Source organism: Capra hircus, chromosome 18, assembly GCF_001704415.2.
Source record: "Capra hircus breed San Clemente chromosome 18, ASM170441v1, whole genome shotgun sequence".
NCBI classification, from domain to species: Eukaryota; Metazoa; Chordata; class Mammalia; order Artiodactyla; family Bovidae; genus Capra; species Capra hircus.
Genome location: NC_030825.1, coordinates 12,189,634 through 12,213,012, shown reverse-complemented (window position 1 = coordinate 12,213,012; position 23,379 = coordinate 12,189,634). Strand labels below are relative to the sequence as shown.

General features: G+C 49.8%; 1 protein-coding gene across 1 annotated transcript in view; it reads left to right on the top strand.

Annotated features, from left to right (window-relative positions):
• The window catches only part of COTL1 (coactosin like F-actin binding protein 1), a 44,264-nt gene continuing 22,350 nt past the window's right edge, over positions 1,466–23,379 (top strand). The window contains exons 1-2 of the mRNA XM_005691841.3: positions 1,466–1,772; positions 2,042–2,124. Coding sequence (XP_005691898.1) covers positions 1,696–1,772; positions 2,042–2,124 — 160 coding nt within the window. The 5' untranslated portion in view covers positions 1,466–1,695. The remainder of the gene's footprint in view (positions 1,773–2,041; positions 2,125–23,379) is intronic.

The following is a 23,379-nucleotide window of genomic DNA, read 5'->3' as shown; positions in this document are numbered from 1 at the left end:
AATAGCTAATTATTTCATTATCTTCATCAGGGAGCTGCTTTGAACTGTATCCAACTGGAATTATTTTTGCCTTTTAATTTATAGCAATACCAGCTCCTACTTTTCCCACTCAACTCCCCCCATGTGTCTGTTCAATGCTTGATTGATTTTTGTTTGTTTACCATTGATAATTAATTTTATTATTAATTAAACATTGTCCCTGACCTTTGGGGTTTCTATTTAAGATTTATTTTAGTTGATAACCAACAACAATGACCTTTTGTTGAATGTCTAACATATTTGTTTACAAATTTCATTAAACATTAATCATAAAGCAAACCTATGATGTCAGCTGTAGTTGTTGTTTAGTCGCTATGTTCGACTCTTATGTTGTCGGTACTATTACTATCCCATTGGAGGAAAGTAATCAGAGAGTTTTTGAGGCTTGTCCAAAGGCCCACAGTTAAAAAGAGGCAACACTGGATGCAATTCAAGAGCCGAGTCTTGGGGGGTCCAGCCTTTTTACTTGCCTCAACCCTGTAACTGGTCTTTGTGGAATGATTGCAGGAGGGAATGAATGAGTGAGTCAGTGAGGGAAGGAAGAAGACAGAATGAGTCAGCTCCTGCCCTCAGTGGAACCCAAAGGGGGAGATAAGATGTGAATGCAAATAACCAGAGCACAAAGTAAACAGTGATCCCACCAGTGTTTTGGAAGCAGTCTACTTTCTATCCCCTCCTATTTAACAATCTTACTTCTTTCCAATTTCTCCCTACCTAGAAACCACGGAGCCCAACACTGGGGCGGGGCAGTTTGATGCAGTAAGTCACCCATGTGGAGCTTCCCTGTGGAGCTCTGAAGCCCAGGAGCCCTGGTGGGGAGGAGGGAGGTAGAGGAAGGGATAGGGAGGAGGGGGGATGCAAAGTGAGAGAGAGAGACGACAAAAGCTTGAAGACAAGGAATAGGAAGGAGGTAAACGGAGTTGTTGTTTGGGGGGGATAAGGAGGACTAGGGGTAGGAGGTGGGGGAAGGGAGGGGAGGTGGGAATAGGGAGGCAGGAGGGAGAAGGGGTTAGGGAAGTGGGAAGAGCAAGGGGAGGAGGTGAGGTGAGGGGCGGGTAGTGAATGAGGAGGGAGACTCAAGGAGGGAGGAAGAAGAGGGACTAGAGAGAGGGAAACGAGAAACAGGGCTTGGGGAGGAGGAAATGGGGGAGGAGTTAGGGGAGTGGGAGAACAAGAAAGGGTTGGGGGAGGGAGAAGAGAAGAGGAGGAGGAAGGAGAAGAAGGGCGAGGGAGAAGAAGAGGGGAGGAGAGAGGGGGAGGAGGGCGAAAAAGCCCCCCTCTCCAGCCCCCTTCGCAGGGTTGCGCAACCCACTCGGGCTGGTATTGGCCGCTGGTGAGTAAAGACGCCACGCCCCCGATACGCGCTACGACCAATAGAAATAGGGGGCGGGGCTTAATACGTCCTGGGAGGCCAATGGGCGAGGGGGGGCGGGACTGCGTGGCCTGGGTCTAGCTTGCGCTCCTCGCGCATTCGGAGCCACAGCCGCTCTCGGAGCTCGGAGCTCGCCTTCTCTCGCTGCTGTCGCCAACCGCCCGCCCGCTTGCCCGCCCGCCTTCCGCGCGTCCCCGCCCCGCTCCGCTCCGATCCCTGCAGCTGGCCCCAAGCGCGCTCATCTTTCGCTGCGAGCACAGTATCCCCACTGCGGCCCCGCGGCGATGGCCACCAAGATCGACAAAGAGGCTTGCCGAACGGCGTACAACCTGGTGCGCGACGACAGCTCGGCCGTCATCTGGTGAGGAACTTTGCATTGCTCTTCGAGCCCCGCTGGCCTGAGCTCGCGAGGGGCCTGGTGCGCTGAGCCGTCTTCCAGACGGGACGGATTAAGGGTCATCCCCGTGCGGTCTCCCCGCAGCCTTAACCCGGGACAGCGTGGAAAGCCAGCGCTGGCTTTTCGCTAGCCAGAGCATCTCTTAGATTGTTCTGTGGAAGCTCGGCACCGTTCAGGCACCAACGCTGATGTGTATGTGTATGTGTGTGTTTTTCTCTTCTCCCAATCCAAAGGGTGACTTTTAAATATGACGGCTCCACCATCGTCCCCGGCGAGCAGGGAGCGGAATATCAGGACTTCATCCAGCAGTGCACAGGTAGGGAGACACGCCTTCTGGGGGACTCCCGGTCTTTTGGAACAAGGTCAATGCTAGGGAGGAGCCTGAGGCTACCCTGGGCGCCCCCAGCGCTGGAGGAACCAGATTGGAGCGTTCTAAAGCCTCCACAACGCCTTCTCTCCTCTGGGCATCCAGAACAACCAGAGGTGACCGGCAGCCTCCTCCCTCTCACAGTAACCTTTTCAGGCGGGACAGCTCCTTTGCCCCCATGGTCACTAGCTTTCCACCGTTAACTCACGGAGTTCCATACTCCAGGGTCCAGCCCTCCCGGGTTTCCCCTTTCATCAGTCAGAGAGCCAAAATAAAAACAATCCTGGTGCTTATTGAAGGAGAAAGGAACGGTTAGCGACAGCCCCCTCCTTTCTCCTGCCATCGTTGTCCATGTGCTGGTGATGTGTTTTTGTTTGTAGAATATAGAGCAGGATATGAGCACGTACATGCCATATGATCCCATTTATGTGAAATTTTAGAAAAGGCAAAGCTAATCTGCAGCGTGGAAAGTCAGAAGAGTGGCCCCGCTTGTGGGTGGCTAGCCACTGACTGGCAGAGGCACATGGAAGGTGGGGTGGGGTCTCAAGGGGTTGGGGATATTCTGTATTTTGAATATTCTGCATTTGGGGAGGCAGTTACACAGGTGTGTACACAGAAGAAATCTGTCAAGCAAAATCTTTAGGATTTGTAAACTTTGTGCCTTTCCCTGGGTTGTCTTGAATCATTAAGTGGAAAAAACACATGCATGTACAACCACAGCCTCCAATCCTTGCCCCCCAACACACACCATTGAAGCAAAAGGCCCAGCATCACTGGTAATAAGCCCCTTTAAAGCTAAGATTGGAGGACGGACTCTTTTTCTGGGCTCTGGGCTCTAGCTTGGAAATAGATATTTTCAGACAAAGGCAGTACTGCCTGAAAGTTAGGGTGGGGACCTAGAGTCAGCATGGTGGGTTTGAATCCCCTTGTGGCCGCTTTCTAGTTGTGTGGTTTGGGGCAAGTTACTTAACCTCCTGGGGCCTTGGTTTCCTCCCCTGTAATCTTAGAGGGCTGTCGAAAGGATAGGTGAGTCAGTGCTTGTACAAATGACATGGTTGTTTGTGAAATAAAAAAAAAATACAACACTATGCTCAAGATCACGCAACGGCCCCTTTTCTTTATTCAAATGACTATTTTGAATTTATTCTAATTCAAATAATATCTGTAAAGTGTCTGCTGTGGGCTGGGTGGTGCTGAGATTTACCATCCCTGCCCCCCCCCCCCAAAAAAAAAAATCTCCCAACTAAAACATCTCCCAGAGCTACCTCTAGACCTTCACTTACTGCTTTTGGACAGGATTGTGTAAAATATTGTTTAGTTAAGTCGTGTCCAACTCTTTTGTGACCCCATGGACTGTAGCCTGCCAGGCTCCTCTGTCTGTGCAATTTCTCAGGCATGAATACTGGAGTGGGTTGCCATTTCCTTCTCCAGGGGATCTTCCTGACCCAGGGATGGAACCCAAGTCTCCTGCATTGGCAGGCGGATTCTGTACCACTGAGCCATCTGAGGAACCCTTTGTTTAAAAGCAGATGTGTAAAGTACTATCACAGCTCACATCTGCTGAGGTGCACGGGGCCAGGATTGAAAGCCAGGCCCCTGACTCAGGAACCCTGTCTCTCAGCCACCTCTGTCCTTTCACCACCGTGATGCCTGCTTTCACAAGTGGAGTAAGTGCAGACTCCTGGGGTTTGGGGTATAACTGGGAGGTTCAGCAGTATTTTTTGCCTTGCCAGCTCTGAGCTTTTCTCACAAGCCAGCTTCCTTCCTCTCTCAACAGTAAAGTAGCAGTTTCCTCCTGCTAGCCATCCATCATCCCCACCCCCAGCCATCAGACTGGGGTCTTCTCCTCCCACCCACCCCCCAGCTTATGAAGCTATTGTTCTCTCCATTGAATAGGAGAAGGTGACCCCAGGAATAAAGAGCATCCTGTGAGTGGGTTCTGAATTGGGGAGGCTGTGGTCAGAGAGCACGTCCTCCCTCCCTGGGGCTTTGTGGTTTGCTGCCCCATGCCTTCCCCCAGTGATAGGGACGGCAGTGGGGAGGGCCTGGTGGGAGAACTAAAAACGCTTTCCCTGCTGCTTGTCGAGATTATGAATGGGCCGTGGGATCTGAAGGCTCCGTCTGCTCTGGCTGGAAGTCCGCCTTCCTTCCCCAGCCATCTGTTGGACAAATGTATAGGCAAGCTATGGTTGCCGTGTCTGCTCCTGTTTGTCTTAAGAAAGCCTGTTCCATGCTGCCACCGTGTCCTCCTAACCCAGTGACCAAGGACTCGGAACGCTGACTAGTAACTTTCTACACGCAAGTCACTGCACTGGGCACACCTTGTCTCCGTTTCTGAGCTTGCTTCCCTTCTGTAGGTGGGGAAACGGAGACCCAAAGAGGTTAAGTGACTTGCCTGCAAGTCGCAGCAAGGTCGTGGCAGGCCCAGGCCTTGAACCCGGGCAGGGTGGCTTTGAGGCCTGTGCTCTTGACCTCTTCTCACTGAGAAAGTGGTTTAGAGGCTCATTTCTGAGTCGTGGAGCATCTTTGCTGTACAGCAGGTTCTGGTTGGGGCTGGTGGGATTGTTGGCAGTTACAGAAGGCACGTTGGCCCATTCCTGTGATGCGGGGAGGCCTCTCCATGTCCCTCATCTCTGGCCAGGTGTCCTGACAAGCCAGAGGGTCTAGTGCTCTTGGTCTGGCATAGCTTTCCTATTTCCAAACCTCTCACAAGGTCACAGGGGACCTGGGAGCCTAAAAACAGTGCCTGGTCGCTCCTCTGTCTGCCCTGGGGGAACAAGGGGGTTGGAGGCCCCCCCCCCCCACCTCCACTGTGGGCTTTCTCTCCTCCTTGACATCCTCACCCCCCCCCAACTCCCGTCCTTGCTCTGAAATACCCTCTTTCGCCCCTCCTTTGCCCTCTGGCTACTATCTTCCTTCTGTCCTTCCCCTGGGTTCTTCGGAATGGAATCTGCCCATTAAGCCTCTCCCTGTCACCCCTCCTCCGCCCCCCAGGCTGGCCTCTCCTTGTCCCCAGGCGCTGGTTCCTGAAGGTCATGAACTGGAAGGTCGCTGGGCCTCCCGTGTCCTCCGGTTTCTTGCTGACAGGATCTGGAGCCCTCTGGGCCCTGCACTGGCTGTTCCGGCGCCGGCCTCACCTGGCCCCTTCCTTCTGTACTGGCTGCTCCATCACCGCCTCTGCTCTTGCTTCTTACCCCAAACTTCAGTTCCTGTGGGATGGTTGGATCTGTCAGGTGCAGTGAGAAGAGCCCAGTGCAGTTAGCTTACCCACTCTCCCAGCCCCGAAGGAAAGAAATCAGTTTTAGCTTCTGTGGTTGGAAAGTCCAGGTAAAGTACTAACTGCAGTTAAGGCTGTCCGAACTCACCCCCCTCTCCCAGCCCTGTTTTCCTCCTTGATCGCTTGTCTTGGGGGCAGGAGGGCAAGTTCTCCCTGAGAGGTGACGTGATAACCTCTAACCAGCCGGCTTCCAGGCTTTGGGGAGGAGAGAGAGACCGACTGCCACCAATTTCCGCAGAAGTCTCCAGACTGACAGACTCTAACTGGGTTCATGTGCTCATGGGAACTAATCCCTGCGATTCTGGCTGACTCTACCTGGATCAGTGCCCATGCCTGGAGTGGGGGAGGGGCACCCCACCAAACCAGGAGACAGTGGGGGAGGGGTAGCCCCACCAAACCAGAGGTAGAGTCGGGGAGGGTGGGTTTCTAAGGGAAGAGTGAAGGTGAGGGCATGCTGCTTGCAGAAGAGGGGCAGACCCAAAAGAGGCCCATGGCCGCCCTTTATCGCAGCAGTCTCTCAGCCCATGGTCTTTCTTGTCTTAAATTCATTCTGTCCCCCTCCATCCCCCAAAATGGGAGTGAAAGTGAAATTGCTCAGTCGCATCTGACTGTTTGCAACCCCATGGACTGTAGCCTACCAGGCTCCTCTGTCCATGGGATTTTCCAGGCAAGGGTACTGGAGTGGGTTGCCTTTTCCTTCTGCAGGGGATCTTCCCAACCCAGGGATTGAACCTGTGTCTTTTGAATTGGCGGGTAGACTCTTACCACTGAGCCACCAGTGGTAAGCCTACAAAGTAACTTTTCCTAAATCGTGGGTCTCCTCAAGTTCCTTCTCTGCTCATTAACCATCTATAGCTCCCATCTGCCCACTAAGTACAGGCTATCTACTTGGCCTTCCAGTCTGTCTGTCCCCAGCTGCATCCCCTGTGCAGTAGCTCCCACAGCCTCCTTTGTGCACCTGCAGCCTGACCCTGTGTAACACTCTCAGCCTGCAGGCCAGTGATTCCCTCTGGGTGGAATTCCTCTCCCCTGTATCTGTCCATCTGAGACTGAGCCAGCAAACCCACCTAGTGCAATCCCTTCTGTATTTCAACAGCCAGGACCTTTGGAATCTGAGAAATTCTAAATTCGCATCCCAACTCTGTCTCTTGCCATGTGACCTCAGGCATTTCTTTGTCTGTGCCACAGTTTTCTGGTCTGTAAAATGAGGGTTCTGATGGTGCCTGCCTCTGATGCTGACTGCAAAGGTTCACTGAAGTTATATGTCTAAATGGAGAGCCCAGACATAGTGATAAAGTTGGCTGTTGTTACTGTTACTTTTCTTTTTTTAACTCTCCTAGTCATATTGGTTGTTGTTACTATTACTTTTTATATCATTATTTCTGTTCTCCTAGCGTTTAGGATGGAGAAGGCGATGGCACCCCACTCCAGTACTCTTGCCTGGAAAATCCCATGGATGGAGGAGCCTGGTGGGCTGCAGTCCATGGGGTTGCAAAGAGCCAGACACGACTGAGCAACTTCACTTTCACTTTTCACTTTCCTGCATTGGAGAAGGAAATGGCAACTCACTCCAGTGTTCATGCCTGGAGAATCCCAGGGACGGGGGAGCCTGGTGGGCTGCCATTTATGGGGTCGCACAGAGTTGGACACGACTAAAGCGACTTAGCAGCAGCAGCAGTAGCGTTTAGGATGACAATGTCCTTTCTGCTCTGAAGTTTCTTGTGCATGCCCTAGCTCAGCAGACAGTCAGCACTCAACTCTGAGTTCACTTAGTAGAGGTGCTCAACCCCAGACTGGCACACAGTAGGTGCCATGTGGGCATGCTTGAAACCTTTGACCCAGGTCTGCATGCAGTAGGTGGTCAGTACAGGGTAAGAGGTGGTTAGCACAGTGGTTAAAGGTCTAGGCTGCTTTGGATGGTCTGGGTTCAAATGCTTGCCAATCAGGTGACCTGAATTATTCACCTGCTCATCCTTTTGCTATATATAATGTGATTATTAGGAGGATTAAGAAAGCAAGCTCATGGTGCCAAGGATGCAGTCCGTTCACCATAAATGGTAGTCACTGTGATTGTCATTTCATTTGTGGAATTTAACTGATGTGGAAGTAAAGTATGTGACCAGAGAGATGAGGGGAGGGAAGAGATGATGGGGAATGGGTACTGAGCTGTCTGGAGGGTCTCTGGTTGCCCTGACAGAGCCATGGGGAGTGAGGAGGAGCCAGGGCTAAGCTGGGAAAGGAGAAAGGAGTCATTTGCCAGACTGCCTGGCGGTATGGTCTCTCTGATCTCTGTAGGAAGGGCTTACAGATCATGTGTATGTGTTGGGTCAATGGCTCAGGGTGTCTGTGAAATGTTTTTTTCCTTCACCTTACAAGTAGTACAGGTCTGTGGCAGAATATTCAGAAAGCAAGATGAAGCAAAAGGGAGAGAATAAAAACCAGATATAATTCAAATGTAGTTTGACACTCAGAAATCTGTTCCTTCCTTCATTCATTTCCTGCTTCCTTCCTTCGATCGACTACTCTGTAGGTTACTGGTCTAGGCACTGGGGTAAATCTAGAAGCAGAGAAAGCCCCTGTTCTCATGGTGCTGATGTTTTATTGTCATCACCCAGCCCTTAAAGTGGCCCCTAATCTATCTCTCGCATAAATGTAACATTGTTTCACAGATCTTTGATTGATACACTGACCCCCAAATACTCTGTTGCAAGCATTTGTATTTTAGAAAGAATCTAGGCATCTGGGAATGAATCCAGTTTTTCTGTTGGTACAGATTTTAGAGCCAGTCAGTGACGAGCATCGATGGTAGAGCCAGGGTGTCTTGCTTTGACTCGTAGCCTTGCTGTGCTGTGTGACCTTGAGCAAGTCTCCCAGATTCTCTGTTTCTTCATCTGTAAGATTCAGTTAGTGATTGCACACAGGGTACAGGATTGCTAAAACTGAGGATAAATTGACATGATACACGTAAAGCTTATAGGCAATGCCTACTGTACAATGGGTGCTCAATTAATGTGGTTATCAGTAACAGAACCTTGCAGCTGCTTCTCAGGGACTGAGTTTGGCAGCGGGAAGGTTAAGGAAAATGGGGGTGTCTTTACTGTTAAAGGCAAAAACATTCATTCTAACGCTTGTTAAAGAACAGTAAGGCAGAGACTTCCCTGATGGTCCAGTGGTGAAGACGCCCACCTTCCAATGCAGAGGGCATGGGTTAGATCCCTTGCCGGGGAATTAAGATCCCATATGGTGCATAGGAGAAGGCAATGGCACCCCACTCCAGTACTCTTGCCTGGAAACTCCCATGGATGGAGGAGCCTGGTAGGCTGCAGTCCATGGGGTCGCTAAGAGTCGGACACGACTGAGTGACTTCACTTTCACTTTTCACTTTCATGCATTGGAGAAGGAAATGGCAACCCGCTCCAGTATTCTTGCCTGGAGAATCCCAGGGACGGGGGAGCCTGGTGGGCTGCCGTCTATGGGGTCGCACAGAGTCGGACACGACTAAAGCGACTTAGCAGCAGCAGCAGCATGGTCCATAGCGTGGGCAAAAAAAAAAAAACAAAACAAGAACAATGAGGCAGACTTTATTCAGAGGACTGTTGTGATAGGTGTAGGGACCACCACAAGGGAGAGAGTTCAAATTCAACTCTGAACACCACAAGGAGAAGTGGGAATTTGGAGTCAAGGAGCCAGGTAGGGATCAATGGCTGGAAAGTTACCAAGAGGAAGGGTCTGGGGTGAAGGGAGAGCTGGCTAAACTGACTTAACAGGATTCTTGCTGAAGGCATGCCAGGGATCAGACATCACCGGGGAAGAGTGAGAACAAGGAGTCTGATTAGATATTGAGGGGTGATCAGATATGGCGGACAGGGAATTCTGGCTCAGTTGACTTGGTGGGATCCTTGCCAAAATCAGTGAAGGCCGAGACGAACACAGAAGTCCAGAAGTTGAGACCCAGGTGAAAAAGAGCTCAGAAGAGCGTGGTTAGAGTTCAGTCAAAGAGAGACTCTTCGCCATTATTGCAAGAGGGACAGGTTGGGAAAGAGACAAGTTCGGCCTCTGCGTGTGCCGCTGTGCAGCACACATACGTATGGCGGTCTCTCTATTTTGCTCTTCTGCACTGGACTTTTTTCCCCCAAGCTGCACATATGCATCTTTTTCCCCTCTAGCTTTACTCAAATTTCTAAATTTGAGTGAGAAAGGAAGGAGAGAAATTATCTAGTGAGTCAAAGGGAATATGAGGTCAGAAGAAGCTGTAGAGCTGTGGCAGGGCTTTGGACCTTGTAAAGTGCTAAACTGTCTGTCTGTCATGCAATCAACAAACGGGGATTGATTGACACATCATTTCTGTTGCTCCAGAAACAATGCTGGGTGGTGATTCTTCAGTGGTACCTGAAGTGCTCTGGAAACACTATTTTCACAGTTTTCTGCAAAATTCAGTCTCCCGCTGCCTTCTTGGCTCATGCATGTGTTGTTGGGGGATCCTGAGCCGCGTTGTGTGGCTTCTTTGTGTCATAAGATGCGTAGGCTTTGTAACAGCTCTTCTGGGTGATATTTCCATGTGCTGTGGAGTTTGTGGCCATACCTCCGTGGAGAAGGTTGCTAGATATCCCTTTCCCTGCTAAGTAGGGTGTCTCTGCTTCAGCAAAAGTGTTCAGTTAGTTGAAATGAATTGAGTTTTCCCTCCTTGAAAGTCTTTAGACGTTAATGCAAACTTTTAGAAATTATTGCTGGTGAATCATGTAGATGTTACATCCATCTCCTCATCTCCCACCGTTTTTTCACCTCGTTACATCCTGGCATCCCACCACCCCACATCTGGAGCCTGGCACCCCGTGCCCAGGTCTTCTGTCACCTCCTGGTGGCCACATGGAGTGGACGTTTCTTTGTATTGTTCACTTTCTCTCCTTCTAGCCTTCGGCAATGACGGCTAGTTACTAAAAACGTGGTTTTCCCTTCCGTCTGCTTCTGTAGTGCAAAGCTCACCTACTTCTCTTTTCCTGTTTCTCATCTCCTGCTCTCACTTCTGTCTGCTGGTTCTGCTTCCCTTTCGTGCCCCAGAAGTGTGGGTGTTTCCCAGGCGCCACCCACGACCCTCGCTTTTCCTTCTCCGGAGCATTTCTTGAGTGCCAGCACTTTGCCCAGGACTGAGTTGACTCCTTCTGAACCTGGTGAGCTTGCAGTCCAGGTAAGGGTGGGGAGGTGGGGAGAGCTTTTCTCTCCCCTTAACCTTTTGTCGCTTTTGCCCACAAAGTCCAAATGCTTAGAAATGACCCAGAATGCCTGTTAGGATGGGATGCTCAGCAGCTCACCCCTCTCATGCACATCCCAACACATGATTCTGACCCCATGGATGCCAACTGCCCTGCACTAGTTAGGCGCTTTGCATGTATTAGCTCATCTAATTTTTCTTACCCGTGTGTGTATGTAATAAGAACAATGACACCAGAGTAGGAGTCATCTCCATTTTACTGATAAGAAATCTAATTGTTTCCTCAGAGAGCCCAAAGTCACTTGTTAGACTCACATATGACCGAGAACAAACTAGTGGTTGCCAGTGGGGAGAGGGGAGGGAGGAGGGGCAAGTGAGGGGTGTGTCCTAAGTCGCTCAGTCATGTCCAACTCTTTGCAACCCCATGGACTGTGGCCCGCCAGGCTCCTCTGTCCATGGGATTCTCCAAGCAAGAATACTGGAGTGGGTTGCTATTTCCTCCTCCAGGGAATCTTCCCAACCCAGAGATCAAATCCAATCACTGGGGAAGATAGGGGTAGTGGGAGAAAAATGATTATTATGGGATTTTATGACATCATGTGGGAAACTTTTGAAGATTGTAAAGCACTACAGAACTTAAAGAATCTTTCATTCAATAATAAAATAATAAAAAGTTACTTGCTTGTGATGGTTCAGTAGGTAGAGAAACTGGACTTTGAATCTAGGTCTGTGTCTGAGGCTGCACCGCCCTGCCCTCCCCCTTCCTTGGAACTTGTGCACAGTTGTCCTTCTTTTGGCCTGTCCTCATCCGTCTTGCTTTCCTGGAGGACTTCTATACATCCTTCAAGGCCCAGTGTAAATATCCCCTCCACTCAGATGGCCTCCTTGCCTTTGTGATGTTCATCCCATTCTGCGGTGATTATGTGTGCATCTGTTTCTTCAATTCAGTGGTGAGATCGTGGAAAGGAGGACTTTTGTCTCTCTGGTGGTGGTAACCTCAGTGAAGCATCCTCACCCCTCACGGTTACCTAGTCCTAATCTCTTTTCCCCCAGTGGTTGTGTCACTCTCTTGTGAGGACCCAAGTCATGGGTAGCAAGCCCTTAGCGACTCCCCAAGCTATATCCAAAACAGGAGCTTTCTGGTATCTGGTGTTTGACTCTGCTGCTAGATAGAATCTGAGCTCCTGGGGGTAGAAACCTGGTTGGCCTGGTTCTCTGCTCTGCTGTCAGCACCTGGAACAACACCTGATCTCCCCAAGTGTGTGTTGAATAGATGAGTGAACACGGTCCCCTGAGATGTTTGAGAGCTGAGCTCACCCCTGGACAGTCCACCGTGCCCTCTGCCAGTGTAACAGCCCAGTGGCCTGTATGGAGAGTCTTTAGGTGCTGAGGCTCTGAAACCTTTGTTCCCCTCTGGCCTCTGGCCCACATTCCTGCCCTGGAGCCCCTAGGTGTTTTCCTCTCCAACTGAATTTGATGCCTTGGCTTTTCAGATTCTGCTCATGGCCTCAGCAGGGCCAAGTCCCCAGAGGCTTGTGTGTAAGGCAGGGCTGTTAACCTTAGCATTTTCTGTTTTGTTTCATCAGTGCATTTGAAATTAACTTGCCTGACATCCTGTTTTAGTTCTGGGCTTAATTTCCGGTCACCTGTCTCATTTTTCTTCATGCACTTATTCTTTTTTTTTTTTTTTATAATCATTTGTGCGTTTCTGTAACTGTCCTTGCCAATCACAAATTATCATAATCCTTAAAAATAATGACTAACACTGGGCTTTTGTTGTGTCAGAAATTGTGCTGAGGTCATTGTATCAGTTTCCCGCGGCTGCTGTAACAAATGACCACAGACTCAGTGGTTTAAAACAACATAATTTCTCGTCTTAGATTCTGGAGGGCAGAAGTCCAAAATCAACCTCACTGAACTAGCATAAAGGTGTGGGCAGGACTGTATTCTTTCCAGAGGTTTGAAAGGAGAATCTGTTTCTTTGCCTTTTTTGGCTTCTACAGGTTCTGCATCCCTTGGCTTGTGGCCCCTTCCTCCATCTTCAAGGCCAGCAGTATCTGGATGAGTCCTTCTTATGAAGTCATCTCTTTGATTCTTCTGCTTTCCTCACTTTCATATTTGAGGACCCTTGTGATGACATTGGGCCTACTCTAGTCATCCAGGACAATCTCCCCATGCTGAGACCCTCAATTTAATCACACCTATAAAGTCCTCTTTGCCATGTCCAGTCACAGAGTCACATGTTCTGGAAATTAGAGTATGGACATCTTTGGGGGCCACTGTCTTGCCAGCCAGAGTCATTTAATCCTCACTTTATTTCGTGACACCATGGCCCATGTGGTACCAGGGTCCTATTGTCATTCCCATTTCACAGACAGGAAAACTGAGGCTCAGAGCTGAGAAAGCACCGACCCTGGGTTGCGTGGGGGTGGAACCGTGTTCCTTACCCAGTGTCTGCCCTTCTGGCCACCACTCCTGACACCCTGCTGCTTCCCAACACGTGGAGCTGAAATTCTTTTGAAACAAGGAGGGAAGACCATGGGCGAGCTTTTTTCTTTTTTCCCCTTCTCCTTCCTCCCCCAGTTTTGTTGAGAAATAATTGGCGTGTACCACTGTATGAGCTTAAGGGGTACAGCATGATGGTTTGGTTTCCATGTATCATGAAATGATGACCTCAATAGGCTTAGTTAACATTCATTCTCTGATATAGATACAGTAAAAAGAACAGAAAAAATATTATTTTTCTCCTTCTAATAAGAACTCTTAGGAACTATTCTCTGAACAGTTTTCCACAAGCTCTTTTTCTGAAAGCCAAGGGGCAGACCGGAGGCCTGTGCCTCTGGCTGGAGGCACATTTCTAACAATACACAGCTCAGAGGTAATTTTTCTGCCTTTGTTCAAGTGGAAAACCTGTGATGGTCTCTGGGGAGCAACACTGCTTAATCAAACGCCTCCATTTTTCCTAGGAAAGATTTCTGACTCTGCTGCTTTTGACTGAAAGGATGGCCCTTGGAGGTCATCTGATCTGACCTGGAAGTAGTTTTCTTCCCTTTTTTGGGCTATAATTCTACCCTGACTCTAGAATGGAGTGTATTGTTTAGGATTTGAAAATAAAGGAAGCTGCTGGCCAGGGGCCCCTCTGGGTCACATGCTGGGGCTTCTGGGGAGGAGGGAAAAGAGTCAGACTTTGTGCAGCCCTTGTGAGCCCCCTGCCTAATCAAGGAGGGCCTGTGTTCACTCTGGTGAGCTCTTGTAGCCCTGAACTGGAATGCCACTTGCACTGTTTTTTAAATTTTGTTTATTTATTGACTTTTGGCTGTGCTGGGTCTTGGTTGCTGCAGCTACATGCAGGCTTTCTCTAGTTGTGGTGAGGACGGGCCACTGTAGCTGGGGTGCGAAGGCTTTTCATTGTGATGGCTTCTCTTGTTGTGAAGCATGGGCTCCAGGTGTGTGGGCTCCAGTAGGTACAGCATGTGGGCTCTGTCGCCGTGGCACACTGGCTTAGCTGCTCTGTGGTATGTGGGATCTTCCCGAGCCAAAGATTGAACCCATGCCCACTGCATTGGCAGGTGAATTCTTATCTATTCTTATCTGGACAATCAGGGAAGCACATTAAAAAATTATATATAGTGAATATATATATTGAATATATATAAAAATATATTGAAACATAGTTGATTTACATCACTTGCTCTGTTCTTGATTTGGCAAAATCTAACTGCTATGTGTTTGATTTGGGGAAAGTAACTTTTCTTCTTTGGCACTTTGTTACACTCATTATCCAACAAATGTACATTGAGGACCTACTATGTGCCAGAGACTCTGGACACTAGTGAAGTTGAGCGATCCAGATCACAGAGCTTACATTCACAGAAAATGCAGGGGAAGCTAATAGACAATCTAGCAAGTGTGATCATTTCAGAATGAGATGAGTGCTAAGAAAATGAAATGAAGCAATGGGCCAGAGACACATTGTGGGGAGGCCGCTATTAGCCAGGGTGGTCAGGGGAGGCCTGAAATGGAGGGGACATGAAAGCAAGACCTGAATGAAAAGGAACTGGGCATGCAGGTACCTGGGTGAGGAGTGACCTCAGCAAAAGGGGAGGGCCTCAGACCACGCATCCTGTAATGGTCCAGCTTCCAGGATATGTAAAGAACTGATACAACTCAACAAGACCGGTAACGCAAGTGGAAAGTGGGCAAGGGATCTGAATGGACATTTCTCCAAAGGAGACATACACATGGCCAGTAAACACATGCAGAGATGCTCAGCATCAGTAGTCGTTAGGGGAATGGAAATCAAACCACAGTGAGATGTGACTTCACACACACTAGGGGGCTGTGATAACAGGTGTTGTAAGGTGTCGCGAGTCAGAACCTTCGTGCATCGCTGAGGGGAAAGAGAGCTGGTGCAGGCACCGTGGGAAACAGTTTGGCAGTTCCTGAAAGGCTAAGCCTAGCTCTTTCACGCCTTAGTATCTACCCGAGAGAGATGAAAACACACCAAAACTTGTGCATGAACGTTCACAGCAGCATGATTCACAGTTGCCCCAAAGAGGAAACCACGCAATGTTCATCAACTGATGAAGGGATACACAAAGTGTGGTCCATCTGTTAATGGAATATTAATCACCCACAAAAAGGAATGGAGTACTGATTCATGAGACAACATGCTGCTGCTGCTGCTAAGTCGCTTCAGTGGTGTCAGACTCTGTGCGACCCCAGAGACGGCAGCCCACCAGGCTCTGCCGTCCCTGGGATTCTCCAGGCAAGAACACTGGAGTGGGTTGCCATTTCCTTCTCCAGTGCATGAAAATGAAAAGTGGAAGTGAAGTCGCTCAGTCGTGTCAGACTCCACGACCCCACGGACTGCAGCCTACCAGGCTCCTGCATCCATGGGATTTTCCAGGCAAGAGTACTGGAGTGGGGTGCCATTGCCTTCTCCAAGACAACATGGGTGAACCTTGAAAACATATTGCTGAGTGAAACATAATGCTGAGAAATCAGATGTGAAAGGTCGCATGTCCTGGGATTCCATTTATTTCAAGTTTCCAGAGCAAGCAAGTCCATGGAGATATAAAGCAGGTTTAGTGGTTGCCAGTAGTGAGGATGAGGGACAAAGTGTGACTATTCATGGGCACCAGGTCTCCTTTTGGGGTGATGAAAATGTTCTAAAATAGACAATGGTGATGGTTGCACAACCTCATGGATATACTAAAAACCAGTGAATTTTACACTTAAAAGGGGTGAATTTTATGGTTTGTAAACCTCTCAGTTTTAAAAAGTAAGAAGAAAAGGGGTGGGAGGAGGGTAGAAATCCAGCAGGGTGATGGCCTCGCAGTGTGCAGGGAATGGGGTCAGAGGTGGGGCTCAGGGCCATGGCCACAGCTCTGATTTTGCCTGAACAGCCTGCATTTTATTCCCACAACTTTGGTCCACGACCTTGTGGAATTTCGCCTTTGGCTTTCCTGTGGTTCATTACCAGGTTGGCATCTCTGGTTCTGCCATTTTCCTCTTCATGTCAGACTTGCCTTCCCCCAGGGCGGCTGTGCAGGTCCCTGTGCTCCAGATGCGCTCAGCCCCGCCACGTGCTCGTGCGTGAACTCGCTCTCGCGTGTGAACTTGCTCTCGCGCGCTCTCGTTTCCCGCCTCCTCTGTGCGCTCCGCCATTGCCGTCCACATCCTTATCGTCACCCTGTACCATTTTTAGTGCCTCTGGCTCTGTGCCAGGTTCAGTTCTGAGCTTTCCTTTCCACAATTCAGATGAGGATTGATGACGAGACCCGGCACCAGTCCCCACGGCTGGGTTTTCATCTTCTAGTCCAGTGCCTGGCACCGAGCTGGTGTCCAGGGGGGTATTACTTTGCTGGCAACCTTTCCTCAGAAGTGGGTCCTTAAAATGGGAAAGTCTGTCTTGGATATTCTTGTGGGTTAGTAGCTATGTGAATCAATAAAAGAGTGGGATGAGTCAGCTGTAAATGTGTGGGTGAACTTGAGGGCTGCAAGTGTCAACAGCCACAGGGGGGCAAAACCCACTTGTGTGTTTGTCCCCACCACGCAGGGGGCTCTGAGACAGGGACTGAGAAGCTACCCCTCCCACCCCCAGCTTAGAACATGGAGGATCAGAGAGGGGATGCCATGGTCCCTGGTCACTCAGCAGAGAGAGGCAGAGCCAGGGCTTGAACCCTGGCCTCCTGGCTCTCTGAGCTGCTGAGGGCTGGTGTCTGCTTTGCTCTTGTGGGGCACCGTGCTTGGTGATGCGAGCAGGGAAGGGAGAGAAGAAGCCCCACGTGATGCAGGCATTGCTAATCCTAGCAACACTGTGGTGTTGGGCTGCCCTTCCCATGCAGTGTTATTTACAGGGCACCTTTGTCCAGATCAGTCAATTGCTACCTGATTCTCATCTGATTATTTCTGCTGGTCTCTTCATTAGAAGGCACACCTTTAAAATCCAGGGAGGGGATTGGTTTTATTCTTACAGGACAGAATCTCCCACTGAAGTGACTCAGCTGAGGACTGGGGACTGAAATGCTTCTAAGCTCCTAAGATAGATGGGCAGAGGCTCCTCATTTACTCAAGAAATGTTTATTGAGTGTGGACAGTGTGTCAGGTACCATTCTGGGTCCTGGAGATGTCCTCCTATGGGACAAAATGCTTGTCCTCCTTGTGTAGGGATGAGCAGACTTCAGGAGCTCTAAGGGATGTCATTCTGAGCCATTCAACACTTGTTTTACACCCAGTAATAATAAGCCAATTATATGCCCCTCTAGCCTGTGGCAAGTCACAAAGAGAGTGGCTGGTAGAGGAAGGCGTTTTGAACTTGCCCACTGAAGCTGGTGCTCTTGTCTTTGGAGTTCTGTTAGAATTTAGCCCTTCAGTTGTTAACATAGACCACTTCTTCCTCTTTATCCTGTTAGCTTGATGAATTCTAGGTCGTCCTTTAAGACTGAGATCAAACATCACGGCCTCTGTGAAGCCTGCCCTGATCACTGCCCCCCAGGCAGAGTTAATTTCTTTATTTCTTTGATGTTCTCCTCTGCCCTGTGATGCCTTGTGGTCATGGTGCTAACTTCACTGTATTCACATGCTTAGTTTTTCTTTTTTTACCCTGCTAGATTGTGTATTCTTGAAGGGTTCGGATTGTATCTTATTCAGCAGTCTCTGAACCACACAGTGTCAACAAGTGTTTGTCAAACGACTACAGCAACGGAAGAAACAGAAAAACTATAAGAGAACGCAGAGCATGTACCCCAGGGCACTTAGTGCTCAGGCAATCAGGCACTGAATCCTTCAGTGTCTCCAGAGTGTCTCCTTGTCAACGAGGCCATCGTGTACTCATAGCCTTCAGAAACTGGTTGCAACCACTGGTTCTCTAAGTCAGGAGATGCAGTTGGGTGTAGCACACCGACTTCCATTTAAGGAAGTAAAAGTAATCACTAAAAAAAAAAAAGTTCTGGTGCTTTGTCACTGGGGGAAAACCTTTAGCTGTCCTGATCGGTTCAGTCTCTAGATCGGGTCCTTCCCTGAGGGTTCTACTGAAGTAATCATCTTTCTTTTCCTCTGGCTATCCTGTACTGCGTTTTCTTGTGTTCTGTGTCAGACTAGGAAAGCGGGGCCATTCATTTCACAAAAATCCAGTGGGAAAGGAGTCATTTGAGATATCTCCTGCTTTGAGGAAGGGTGGGACAAAGAGTCAGTGTGCATGGGCTGTGAGAGCCCATATGCAAGGACTGTGTACACATCCATGGAGCCCTTGTCCTCTGTGTCAGAGAGGGGCCGTTTCCCCCGCTTCCAGGTCCTCGTCTGTGGCCGCCTGGGCTCCCCTGTCAGCAGCCCACTGGAAATGATGCAGCTGTGGCTTCTGTCCAGCTGTCCCTCCGCCCCAGGCAGCAGGATGTTTGAATTCTTTCCTGTTTCCTTTCATGCCCACTCTGGGGAGCTTGCTCGGTGGAAGCTGACAGCTCAGCTTTTTTGGTGTGTGGGTTGTTTTCTTCCTTACTGAACCTTGTTTGCATAACTTCTTAGGGAGTCTATATAAGGTAAGGGCAGCTTCAGCCCGACTCTGGGGCAATTTCCTGCTGTCTCCTTCCCCCTTTCTTTTGTCTTGCTCTGAACTTCAGTGTTGGCTGGAAATTATGAGATGGTTACTTCTCTGTCTCTTTTTTCTTTTTGGTGACCGGTAGATGTTTTGTTGGGTGCCTGCTGTGTGCTTGGCACTGGAGATGTGACATGAATTGGACAGGTATGGAAGCAGCTAAAAATATCAAAGGACGTGCCCCCAGCCTTTTGCTTAGGTTCCATAGGGAGTTTACTAGGCTATTTTGGTGGTGAGGCAGTTTTGTTTTTTGCTTGTTTGTATTTCTAGTTATTCTACACCTCATATGTGCTTTGTGTGTAATGAGGAAAAATGGCTCAAAACATTTGCAGAAGGGTGAGAGCGTCACACTGCTTGGCTCGTGGCAGCATCTCAGTCTCCTTTAGGTTTTGTCCTCTGGCCAGTGCCAGCTGTGGGAAGAGGCAGAGGGGAAGACAGGTCTTTTGGGGAGGAAGATGAGGGCTCTGGACCCATGTGGATCCTATGTCAGGGTCTCCATGGCGAGAATATTGAGTGTGACGAGGCAGACTCTGCCCCTCAGTGATTCCGAACCTTAGGAGGTTTCCAGTGTGGCTGGGAGGTGTGGAGGAGGGCAGAGAGTCCTCGAGAGCTTGGTGGGGATTGTGTGTCATTCATAGATTTGGGGATGATTTTTAGAGCAGCTCACCCCTGAGGCCTTGGTGATTCCAGAGACACCTGACCTCCCTTTTTTCTTCACTCTTCCCATGCCCTCTGTGGTTACGTCTCTCTCTTTGTATCATCCTATGTCCTTCATATCCCCTTGCAGGATCGAGGAGGGAGACAGAGGAGGGAGGGGGAGGAAGGGGCTGCAGAGGAGGGAGCACCTAGTGACCACTGCTGGCGTTTCTGAGCACAGTTCTGCCAGGCAGCGTCCCCAGAACTTTACATGCAGTGACTTTATGCTGCAGATCAATGTACTTAATATGTGACGACGAGAAGCCCTGAAAAGAGGAACAGGACTTTGAGCCAAGTGAGCCCTATGTGGGGTCTCTAGGTCCTGGGGGTCCTTAGGGCTGTGGGATTGGCTGGTGCAGGAGATGTTTCACACTGATAACCCATCCTTGACCTGTGATGAGGCTACGTAGACCAATGAAAGGGTCAAGTTCTTTTGAGAGGGGACTTCTGTTAACACCCTATAAGGACCATCTCTTCATGGACAAGACTCTTCCTGGGCGGGAAGGGGAAAGTGTCCACAGCCCTGAATTGAGGCCACCACAGTGAGGGCCCAGAGGCATTGCCCAGAGGGCATTGACAGTCCTCAGGGATGGGGGTCCCAACCTTGTTTTGTCATTGGTTGATGGCTCCCCTGAGATGGGGCTCTATGTGGTTTTGTGATGCATTTGGGAATCCTTGTTAGTGATGGCTTATGTCAGTAGACACGCAGAGGTCACTGAAAATCTCTGTTACTAGTGCCGTGATTCAGCAGCCCTTTTTCTAGAGACCACTCTTCTTTGTCTCGGGCTGTGGGGTTCGAGGGGAGGGAGAGTCTCCGGGGGACAGTCCCGGTGGTCTTTGATGGTGAGATGCTCAAGGAACCATGCCTCGAATTCTATAAATTACAACATTGAGAAGACAGACCATACAGGAAGCTCCTTTGTATGATCACTTCCTTAAAATGAAAGGGTGTGGGTGGGGAGGATGGCGGTGGGGCTGAACCCTGGGCATTTCAGCTTTTCCGCCCACAAGACCCTTGTCTCACCCTCTTTCCCAGCCAGGGGAGAGCAGGTCCTCCGAGTTGAAAACCCCATCTTCTAGTCTCCTCACCTCATCCTCTAGGTCAGTGGTTCTCAGGCTATGGAGGCATAAGAATCTCCCCCAGGGTCTCTTTGAAACTCACTTCTGTTTAAAAATGGCCCCATTCCTAGAGTTTCAGAATTCAAGTCTAACGAGTTCCTGGGAAATGATGTTGCTGCTGGTCCGAGGAACACACTTTGAGAGCTGCTGCTCTAGATGGAACCAGGGAAAAGAGATGTCTGGTTTCTTGCCACTTCACCTCTCTGAGCCTCAGTTTCTCTATCTGTGAAGTAGGATTGTGGGCAGTGCTGACCAGATGGAGAGGCTGGGATGAGAAAATGTGCAGTCACACATAAATGCTTAGGATGGCACCTGCCACACAGCAAGCGCTCAGTGAACAGCTTCTGTTATCTTCACGACCCTCGTTGGTCTTATCTGTGCCCCCTAATGCTTGGCACTGTGCTTGGCATACAGTAGGCCCTCAAGAAATCTTCATGAGACGAGCGGTTCCATGACCATGTGCCTAGGAGGGCCCCTACTTTGAGACCCAGCAGAATGAACGTTAATTGGTGGAGGCAGAAAGCCAGCTCAGAGGCTGGAAGGCAAGGAGGCTATCCCCTAGGGTTTGGCAGTGGAGGCCACTGTGGACCTCATTTCACCAGACAGGTGGGGAGAGAAATAGAGTCACCAGCCCCATCAGCCAAGCCTTTCACGCTCTTTCTTTTTCATTTAACCCTCAATATGCCTTATGAGATATATGTGACCCATTTTGCAAATGAGGAAATTGAGGCTTAGAGGCACTCAGGAATCTGGTCTTATCACGGAGCTGGGACGGAATGGGGATGAGTTTCCAGTGGATTCCAAAACTTGGACTCAACCCGATGCTGTAGACCAGAATGTTGAAACTGAATGGTTCAGGGGGCAAGCAGGTGTAGACAGCTGTTCCGGGACCTCTTTCAGAGGGGGCTCAGGGTGTGTCCTCTGATGTGAATTCAGGGCCTGGGTCCCCCCATTGGGGTTATCCAGAGCTGCACCTCGACTCCTCTACCCCTTCAACCCCAGACTGGAAAGATGTGCCACTGAATCCCCCCAGTGCCACTCCGGGAGTGGCAGTAACCTGAGGACCAATATTCTAGCCAAGTTTGCTGGCCTAGTGTGTAGGCGCCATCACATACATTCACACTCATGCATGAGCATGCACACACACACAGATGGGCACACACAGACACGCTTCATATACATGTATGTGATGAGGTCAAGCTCTCCCTTCCAGGTGATACACCCATGCGCACATCCGTGTTTGATCTGCCCAGTTTGTTCAGAGGAGGGAAGTTAGTGACTGAATGAGAACTTCCTCCTGCGTTGACTAGCTGGAGGTCAGATGGGCTGAGAACCTCCTTCAGGAGGCGTGGGGACTGGAGGTCTGTGTGGGCAGCTGTGCAGAGGTCTCCCAGACCAACAGGTTTTTCACGTCAGACTTTCCGCTGACTTTTCAGTGTCATGCCACATCCTGAGCAGCGGACATTTGTAGCAAAATGTGACCCTCGGATTTTCAAAAATGTCAGCAATCTTCTCGGCCAGACCATTGTCAGATAAGCACCAAACAGCCATCCAGGAAAGTGGTCTCTCCTGCTGTGATAATTTAAATGACATTGGCCTGCAGTCCTGGAAGATCTTACAGCTGGCCGTGTCCTCGGGGGTGGGGGTAAGGCGTCTGTCCTGTGACAGGTCCTAGGCTGGTACTTGGGACACACGATTTGTAACTTTCTCAGTGGCTTTGTCCAGGGACGGAGCAGCTGGGATCCAAGTGTGGTCACGGGATCCCAAACATCCAGACTGACCAATGAGGTAAAGGGAAATAGAGTGGTTGCTGTGGAAACAGGCTGCAAGTTCTTTTGCTGGTGTTGTCTTGGCATTAGCAAGTCAGGAGGCATCAGATGTGTGGTCCGCCTCCCCTTCAAGTCAACGCTGCAATTTAATTAAACACTTTGGAACTGCTTCTCCTGTCCTCCAGCAACACTACTCAGAAGAGCGTGCTGGCTTCCCAAACGCAGCCTCCAGTGCCGGGAAATACCGGGGAACGAAAGGGCTCCTGTACCAGCCGTGCGTGGCTGTGTGAGTTTCAGTTCCTCAGCCCCACCAGCCCTATTTCCTGTGCTCACACCTCACCCACAGCTCCACTCCAGGATGAAGGTTCTACCAGGTCAGGCCAGACAGGTTTCACAGCATCCCATTTTATCCTCATGGCTGATGTAGAAGAGAGGTATAAAATCACCTTATTTGGAAATGTCCCAGAAGTCCATCACTGGGTGCATGGATGAATAGAACAGAATGTGGTCCATCCATACAATGGAGTATTATTCAGCCATAAAAGGAATGAAGTACCAGAACTCCCTGGTGGTGCAGTGGATAGGAATCTGCCTGTCAATTCAGGGGAGTTCAATCCCTGGTCTGGGAAGATCCCACATGCTGCGGACTGACATGCCGTGTACCACAGCTGCAGAGCTGGAGCTCTAGAACCTGTGAGCTGCAACTCCTGAAGCCGGCAAGCCCTGGAGTCAGCACACTGCAACTGCTGAATTCTGTGCACCTAGAATCTGCTCCACAACAGGCGACCCACCGTGATGAGAAACCTGCACACCACAATAAAGAGTAGCTCCTGCTTGCCATTACTGGAGAAAGCCCTTGCAAAGCCATGAAGACCCAGTGAAGCCAATAAATAAATAAAACCTTCAAGCTATTAAAAAAAAAAAAGGAATGAAGTGCCGATCATGCTGCCACATGGATGAACTTTGCCGACATGCTGAGCTGAAAGAAGGCAGACACAAAGACCACGTAGTGTAGGGTCCCTTCCATCTGTGAAATGTC